Source organism: Mustelus asterias, chromosome 21, assembly GCF_964213995.1.
Source record: "Mustelus asterias chromosome 21, sMusAst1.hap1.1, whole genome shotgun sequence".
Classification (NCBI taxonomy): Eukaryota; Metazoa; Chordata; class Chondrichthyes; order Carcharhiniformes; family Triakidae; genus Mustelus; species Mustelus asterias.
Genome location: NC_135821.1, coordinates 19923473 through 19932464, shown reverse-complemented (window position 1 = coordinate 19932464; position 8992 = coordinate 19923473). Strand labels below are relative to the sequence as shown.

General features: G+C 51.3%; 1 protein-coding gene across 1 annotated transcript; it reads right to left on the bottom strand.

Moving 5' to 3' along the window:
* Positions 1 to 414: 414 nt before the first annotated feature.
* On the bottom strand, positions 415 to 8466 carry csdc2a (cold shock domain containing C2, RNA binding a). Its single transcript, XM_078237611.1, has 3 exons — positions 8284 to 8466; positions 7732 to 7854; positions 415 to 1117 (listed from the first exon to the last, which is right to left on the bottom strand). The coding sequence occupies exons 1-3, from the start codon at positions 8448 to 8450 to the stop codon at positions 955 to 957; spliced, it is 453 nt and encodes a 150-aa protein (XP_078093737.1). The 5' UTR covers positions 8451 to 8466; the 3' UTR covers positions 415 to 954.
* Positions 8467 to 8992: the final 526 nt, after the last annotated feature.

Sequence of the window (8992 nt, the reverse complement as noted above, 5' to 3'; positions counted from 1 at the left end):
CCCCAAAACCGTAATATCCTTTCTGAGGTCAACGGACCTTCCCATTGTCCGCCTCTCGCCCACTCCGATTCCCATGGCGGGCGGGACAGTAAAATTCCGGCTTCTGTCTCTCATCTACCTCTCTCTGTTAATCTGAGGAACTCTCTTCCCAAGACGGCACTTGGAGGCCAGGTCAAATGAATATTTTTAGGGCAGAGGTAGATAGATTCTTGATTGGCAATGGGGGTCGAAGGGCACGGGGGGGTAGAGAAGAAGGTGGAGACGTGACCACAATCAGATCAGCTTCGACCTTATCAAATAGAGGGGTGGTCTTTCGGGTCCGAAATTTGTATGTTTGCAAACACAAAGTGGAAACCTGGAACTCTCTTTCCAAAGAGTTGTTGAGACTGGGGGCCAAGTAAAAATGTCAAAACTGAGACTGATTGATCTTTATTCCACGGGGGTATTAAAGTTTACGGAACCAAGGCGGGTAGATGGAATGTTGAGACACAGATGAGCCATGAGCTTAGTGAATGGGGTGGAACAGGCTTGAGGGGCTGAATAGCCTCCCTCCTGTCCTAAGTAGCTGGACTGTGACAAATGAATCTTAAATTTCAATTGAGTCCACTCTGTCACTGGGAAGTAAAAATAATGGATTCCACCCAATTTATCTTCAACTCAAAGATCCGGCCCAAAAGCTTAAATTAAGCAAGAATATTTCATAGTTAGCGCGGCAAGTGAACTGTGGTGAAAATAAAGAAAGGGCTGTCACAATCACTCCCCATTTCCCACCCTGTATTGTAGATAATTCTTTTCAAATCCAGAACTTTTAAAGTCTATGACAATACACAGCTCACAAATCACAAACTCTTCCCCACAATTATTCTTCTTATGTTTTGCTGCATTATGAAGGCCCTGTCAATGGGGCTGGCTTGTTGGGCACTGGGCCCAACCCCTCAGGCCCCCCGGCCTTCCTCACGAGTTGACAATCTGCCCGGACCAGGTCTCGTGTTTGGTGCCCGGGGCCAGGTGAGTGATGACCACCTCGACGGCCTGGTACTTCAGATTCTTGGGTGGGACGGCGCAAACCTTGTATGTGACTTCATCTCCTTCCACCGGCACATACTCCCCTTCAATGCTGGAGGGGAGAAAAAGGAAGATGGGAAGACTTGGTCAGAGGGTTCGGTTACAATAGACAGCGATGAATAAGACAGCAGTTAACGTTCGACAGAGGCTGGCCACATCCGCGGCGAGAGAAGCAGAGTTAATGGGCAAGATTTCCCCCTCCCCAGCAGGATCTTCCAGTCCCGCCGGAGTCTACTCCATCACCCTCCCCCTCCCAACCCCGCCCACGGCGGTGTGCAAAAGCCTGTAGACCTTGGCAGGACCAGAAGACCCCACCAGCGGCCAATGCCTCGTCACAACCACTGCAGGAAAACTGGCCACAGGAGGAGAAGCTGGAGAATGTCGACCAATGTGTCGGATCCAGTTGGATCTTCTTCAGGACTGAAAGAGAGGTACAAATGTGATTGGTTCCCTGATTTTGTAAGGGGTGGGGGAGGGGGGAGAAGTAAAGAAAAGGTCAAGGGTAGAGGTCATACTCACCATTCCACACCATTACCACTCCCTCCATCATTCATTCCATCACATCATTGCTATTTAACCTCCTGTCCCCTAGCCTATCCCAGACCTTCCCCGTTTCTTCTTCCTGCCCCTTCCCGCTTTCAACAGCACATAGTCCATCACAACACTACCTCCTATCAGTTCAGGAGAAGTTATATTGGACTCAAAATGATGGCGAATTTCTCTGGCCTCCCCTTAGTGTCTTTCTCAGCTGCGGGAGGTAGCGTACCATTCACCGCCGACAGGATATTCTGTTCCCATCACTGGCAATGGGAATTCCCACCAAAGGTCCCCCCCCCCCTCCGACCCCTCTCCCCCTCCCCCCCCCCCCCCCCCCCCCCCCCATCCCCCGCCCATGCCACCGGGAAACCCACAGCAGGGGGTGCAGCGCCAGCGGGACCAGAGAATCACGCCGGCGTGGATCCACTTTGGAAGCAAAAACAGGAAGGCAGGTTACTATCTGAATGGCTGTAAATTGGGAGAGGGGAGTGTGCAGCGGGACCTGGGTGTCCTTGTGCACCAGTCGCTGAAGGTAAGCATGCAGGTGCAGCAGGCGGTAAAGAAGGCAAATGGTATGTTGGCCTTCATTGCGAGAGGTTTCGAGTACAGGAGCAGGGATGTGTTGTTGCAATTATACAGGGCCTTGGTGAGGCCACACCTGGAATATTGTGTGCAGTTTTGGTCTCCTTATTTGAGGAAGGAAGTTCTTGATCTAGTGAGTGCAGAGAAGGTTTACCAGTCTGATTCCTGGGATGGTTGGACTGATGTATGAGGAGAGATTGAGTCGGTTAGGATTATATTCGCTGGAGTTCAGACGAATGAGGGGGGGGATCTCATAGAAACTTATAAAATTCTAACAAGACTAGACAGGGTAGATGCAGGGAGGATGTTCCCGATGAGGGGGGTGTCCAAAACTAGGGGTCCCAGTTTGAGGATTCAGGGTAGACCATTTAGGACTGAGATGAGGAGAAATTTCTTCACCCAGGGAGTGGTGAATGTGCAGAGTTCATTACCACAGAAAGTAGTTGAGGCCAAAACATTGAATGTTTTCAAGAAGCAGTTAGATATAGCACTTGGTTGCGGCGAATGGGATCAGAGGATATGGGGGGGAAGGCGGGATCAGGCTATTGAGTTGGATGATCAGCCATGATCATAATGAATGGCGGAGCAGGCTCAAAGGGCAGAATGGCCTCCTCCTGCTCCTATCTTCTGTGTGGAGGTTAAGTCTGTTTCTCTCTCCACAGACGCTGTCAGACCCGCTGAGATTTCCAGAATTTTCTGTTTTTATTTCAGATTCCCAGCATCCACAGTATTAGGTTTTTATTACACAAGATTGCCCTGTGGGCCTCATCGCTTCGCACTGAGACAGCTCAGGGAAGAACTGTACGTATGGTTTGATACACAAATATATTGAGCATTTCTCCACCAGAAGCTTTGTGTGATTTCCTGATCTCTCACGGACAAGAAGTCCCAAAGTGCTTTCTAGCCAGTGACAGTGTCTGGGGCGGCACAGTGGTTAGCACTGCTGCTTCACAGCGCCAGGGATCCGGGTTCGATTCCCGGCTTGTCTGTGTGGAGTCTGCACGTTCTCCCTGTGTCTGCGTGGGTTTCCTCCGGGTGCTCCGGTTTCCTCCCACACTCCAAAGATGTGCAGGTTAGGTGGATTGACCATGATAAATTGTCCCTTAGTGTCAGAGGGACTAGCTAGGGTAAATGCATGGGGTTATGGGGATAGGGCCTGGGTGGGATTGTGGTCAGAGCAGACTTGATGGGCCGAATAGATTCTATGATTCTATGAAGTATAGTCACTGGTGTAATGTAGGAAACGCAACAGCCAGTTTGGTGTACAGCAAGATTCCACAAAGAGCAATGTGGTAATGGGCAGATATTCCGTTTCTTGGGCTGGTTCCGGATCAGTACTGATTACCATCATCGTCAATGGCTGCCCCTCGATCCAAGGGTGATGTCCCCTCAAGGTCGCGGCTTTCTGCATAGGGTCTTATGTGACTGAGCAGGCCAATTCTTGGCCATTGATCACTGAGCACATGTGGTGGGACATCCCATGAGGTGTGGGTGACACAGTGGTTAGCACTGCTGCCTCACAGCTCCAGGGACCCGGGTTCGATTCCCGGCTCGGGTCACTGTCTGTGCGGAGTTTGCACGTTCTCCCCGTGTCTGCGTGGGTTTCTTCCGGGTGCTCCGGTTTCCTCCCACAGTCTTAAAGACGTGCTGGTTAGGTACATTGGCAGTGCTAAATTCTCCCTCAGTGTATCCGAACAGGCGCCAGAGTGTGGCGACTAGGGGATTTTCACTGTAACTTCAATGCAGTGTTAATGTAAGTCTACTTGGACACTAATAAATATACTTGAAACTTTGTGATTGTTTGAAATTTGGTATTCTTGTGCTTGTCTTGATGAGTGCAAGATCCAAAATACTCATTTAACAATCCTATTACCAGTGAGAGACTCCTCCCACACTCCCCTGTATTAACATAATAGAAAATGTTTATGGTTAACCGTGGTTTCACTTACAAGTTTTTTCAGAATCCCTGTTTGGGGTTTATAATTCTTCCTTCAGATCCCAGAATCCACCGGATTTTCATTCTTTCTTTGGGAACTGAAATCAAGGCTAACGCTCCTGTGCTGTACTGAGGGAGTGCCGCACTGTCAGAGGGTCAGTGCTGAGGGAGTGCCGCACTGTCAGAGGGTCAGTACTGAGGGAGTGCCGCACTGTCAGAAGGTCAGTACTGAGGGAGTGCTGCACTGTCAGAGGGTCAGTGCTGAGGGAGTGCCGCACTGTCAGAGGGTCAGTGCTGAGGGAGTGCTGCACTGTCAGAGGGTCAGTGCTGAGGGAGTGCCGCACTGTCAGAGGGTCAGTATTGAGGCAGTGGCGCACTGTCAGAGGGTCAGTGCTGAGGGAGTGCCTCACTGTCAGAGGGTCAGTGATGAGGGAGTGCCGCACTGTCAGAGGGTCAGTACTGAGGGAGTGCCGCACTGTCAGAGGGTCAGTACTGAGGGAGTGCCGCACTGTCAGAGGGTCAGTGCTGAGGGAGTGGCGCACTGTCAGAGGGTCAGTGCTGAGGGAGTGCTGCACTATCAGAGGGTCAGTACTGAGGGAGTGCCACACTGTCAGAGGGACAGTACTGAGGGAGTGCTGCACTGTCAGAGGGTCAGTACTGAGGGAGTGCCGCACTGTCAGAGGATCAGTATTGAGGGAGTGCCGCACTGTCAGAGAGTCAGTACTGAGGGAGTGCCGCACTGTCAGAGGGTCAGTACTGAGGGAGTGCCGCACTGTCAGAGAGTCAGTGCTGAGGGAGTGCCGCACTGTCAGAGGGTCAGTACTGAGGGAGCGCCGCACTGTCAGAGGGTCAGTATTGAGGGAGTGCCGCACTGTCAGAGAGTCAGTACTGAGGGAGTTCTGCATTGTCGGAGGGTCAGTACTGAGGGAGTGCCGCACTGTCAGAGGGTCAGTACTGAGGGAGTGCCGCACTGTCAGAGGGTCAGTACTGAGGGAGTGCCGCACTGTCAGAGAGTCAGTGCTGAGGGAGTGCCGCACTGTCAGAGGGTCAGTGCTGAGGGAGTGCCGCACTGTCAGAGGGTCAGTACTGAGGGAGTACCGCACTGTCAGAGGGTCAGTACTGAGGGAGTGCCGCACTGTCAGAGGGTCAGTGCTGAGGGAGTGTTGCACTGTCAGAGGGTCAGTACTGAGGGATTGCTGCATTGTCGGAGGTGCTGTCTTTAGGTTGAGAATCTAAACTGAGGCTTGTACCCCTGAATGAACACCACAAAACAACTGATTAACTGCCAATGATCACATTGCTGTTTGTGGGATCTTGCTGTGCAGCAGTTAGCTGCCATGTTTCCTACATGACAACAGTGACTACACATTGTAAAGTGCTTCACTGCGTGTACAGTACAGCTCAGAGACATTGCATTAATACAAGTCTTCTAATTCAATGCTATTTTTTAATGGGATATGACTGGGCCAACATTTATTCCGCAGTCAGGAGTTTTTTAAAAATATGTTTATCGAAGATTTTCTGATATTTTACAGAGCAAACACACACAGATACAGATCCACACGGGGCTCACGTGTACGTTCCAACACGCCTGGGCACAGGGCTCCCCGTGGCCAGGGAACAAGCCCCTGGTACCCCCGGCACCCCCACCCCACCCGAGTCCCTTCTAATTGCACCGGGAGTGACGGTGATAATATAAAAACAAAAAGGCAGAGGAAGGCCGCTGGAGGACCAATTGAGGGCCCAAACAGCCCAGGCTATAAACCAGCGAGCGGAGAAAGGAAAGCGAGGCAGCGAAGGAGAGAGAAGAAAGAGCGTGAGAGGGAAAAGAGAAAAGTTCTCGCGTTGGTCCCCACACCTCGGCAGGGCGGGGGGCGTATTCAGGTAAAGGGCCAGGACGTGTTCCACTAACCGGGGGGGGGGGTTCTGTGGGAGCACCCGGGATCCTGGGGTCATCTGGTATCTACTCAACCGGCTCCAACTGCAGCGTCCCAACATGCGTTATAAATGGTTGCCAGGTCTTATAGAACCGAGCAGTGGACCCATGTAGCATGCGCCTCATCTTCTCCAGCTTAATGGTATGTACCATCTCCTTCACCCACTGTGAGTGCGTCGGGGGTGCACCTGATTTCCACCTAAACCGGATTAGTCGTCTTGCCAGGAGGGTAGTGAAAGCTACAAAATCCGCTTGGAATTTCGGCAGCGGCGGATTTAGAGGCACAACCCCAAATAGGGCAGCCTGGGGGGGATGCACTTACGTCCCGATCTAGCGTTGCCGCAATCGTCTCAAATATCGATGTCTCACAGTGATGGGCAAGCCCAGAACATCTGTAAGAGGGTGGGCAGGAGCTTGCCGGCACCGTTCACAAATAGGGCTTGTGCCTGGGTACATTCCAGAGAGTCTAACCCCAGTTAGATATGCTCTGTGAAGGAGTTTACAATGTATCACACCCAGCTTGGCACATATTGAGGAGGAGTGTACTCGATGCAGCACCATGTCCCAATCCTCCTCCGAGAATTCCTCCCCCAGATCTCATTCCCAGAAAGATTTAACCACTGATAGAGAGATTTGTTGGGACAGAATTTGAGAATAAAGAACAGAAACGATACCACGCACAGTCATCGAAGGCACTGAGAAGATGTCAATGGAGGCACGAGGTAGCAGCATCGGAAATGGAGGGTCGGCGCTACGCACAAAGTCTCAAATTTGTAAATATCTGAAAAAGTGCGTTGCAGGTAAGGCAAACTTATCCACCACCTGCTGGAATGACGCAAACACGTCGTCCACATGCAAGTCCCGGAGTGTTCTGATCCCGTGCTGGGCCCACATGCGAAGGCATCATCCAAAACAGACAGAGGAAAAAAATGGTTCGCCAATACTTGGGATGCCAACGACCAGGCCTGAAACACAAAGTGCCGCCTAACTTGTGTCCAAGTTCTAAGAGTTGACTTGACAAGTTCACTCCTAGTATACCAGGAGGAGGGAAAATTTACCGGGGAACATATCAAGGCAGCCAAGAAAGATGGAGCACAGGAGGAGGATTCTAGTTGCCTCTAGAAGGAGTTTTACAACAATGGTTTCATGACCATCGTTGGACTTCCAATTCCAGATACTTTTGAATTCAAATTTCACCATCTGCCATGGTGGGATTTGAACCTGGGTCCCCAGAGGATTGTCCTGGGTCTCTGGATTACTCGTCCAGTGACAATACCACGATACCACCACCTCTCCCAGATTTTTGTCGACCGTTTTGCTTAACTACACAAATGGCGCCTGGGCCTGTTAAGGGCGACTGCCTTTTTGCTTCATGTGGGAATTAGTTGAACTGTGGCCATGGGGTAGTTGGGTGGGTGGGGCATGAAAGAGAAACTTGTTCAAGACTGCCTCCTACTGGAGGTGTCACAACCTCTCAGTCACGTCAATGTGAATCAATTGTTCACAATGTGTAACTCAGGGCCGATGAACCCTCCAAGTACTCCACAAACCCCCACCCCCCCACCCAACTGCCCCCCACCCACCAACCCCCCCCCCCCCTCCCGCCTCCCCCCACCGCCAGTACCTCCCGTCCCAATGTTGAAATATAAGAAGAGCTGACACTGTATTAACTCACTCGGAGATGTGTACAAAGATGTCCTCTTTCCCATCCGTGGGTGTAATGAACCCATGACCCTGTGACCTGGAGAAACACTTGCATTTTCCCTTGGACAGAGGTCCGAGTGTTGCCCGTGCAGAGCTGGAAGAGGAAAGACCAGTGTCAACATCGCAAATACATAAAGTTCCTGGGAATAAGAGTCATTTTACAGTATAGAAAGAGGCCCTTTGGCCCATCATATCTGCGCCATCAATCAAGCCTCTCAGAAGACTAAGGAAATTTGGCATGTCAGCTACAACTCTCACCAACTTTTGTTTTGTGTAATAATGGAAGACAGAAACTGCGAATTGTAATGTAGTCAGTGTGAAAGAACTATAGTGACGAGGAATTGTAAAAGTCTAAAATACTGAACACAGAATAGTAACACATTCGAATCCCCAGTTGCGAGTATTATCTGCTCAGTGCACAGAGTACTTGACATGCATTGAATAAACAAGAACCTCAATGTGTAAGAAGCTTCCAGGCCGATGGAGCTGTTGGTCAGTAACGCTGTGCCCCCGGGACACTTACGCAGAGTAGGTGCGGGTACGTTTGGTGGGGAGGGGGCTCGGTAGATCCACCAGGAGAGAGTTGTTCCGCTCCCACGTCTTGATGCTGTCGCGGAAGTACGATAGAGGCGGCGACACTGGAGAGTGGGGTGGCTGTGAGGGTGAAGTCTCCCCCTGCTCAGATGACATGGTGCTTTGTGAGGATTCCTGTCTGTGGGAGAGTGAGAGGCACCAACGTTAGGATCGAGTTTGCTCTTGTTTCCCTCCCCGCCCCCATTTCAGACCAACCGTGTTTAAAGTAGTGGATGGGGTGCCTATCGAGTGGGGCTGCTCTGTCCTGGATGGTGTCGAGCTTCTTGAGTGTTGTTGGAGCCGCACCCATCCAGGCAAGTGGGGAGTATTCCATCACACTCCTGACTTGTGCCTTGCAGATGGTGGACAGGCTTCAGGGGTGGAGCAACAGTCCCCTCCCATAATCAACCACAAGGAGGCGTTCGAGTGCCATTGCCCCCTCCCCAATCCCCCGCCCTGCCAGTCCCATTCTCCTTGGGCTCCAACGATACCCGGCCTACAAGACCTTTGCATTTTTCCTGCCATTGGTAAACGTACACAACCCTGGCACAGATCCGTTTCCCCTTGGATTCCCCCAACCTGCCTCCTTAACACTGCCTCTCTCATCGAGCTGGGAAAGAGTGATCACATCATCATGCCAACACAGCAGGGCAAAGGAC

Coding starts and splice junctions, on each gene's coding strand:
- csdc2a (XM_078237611.1), bottom strand. CDS start 8,450: ATGTCATCTGAGCAGGGGGAGACTTCACCCTCACAGCCACCCCACTCT. Junction 7,855..8,283: donor CGTACCCGCACCTACTCTGC/GTAAGTGTCCCG, acceptor TTCCTCTTCCAG/CTCTGCACGGGCAACACTCG. Junction 1,118..7,731: donor ATCTTTGTACACATCTCCGA/GTGAGTTAATAC, acceptor TCTCCCCTCCAG/CATTGAAGGGGAGTATGTGC.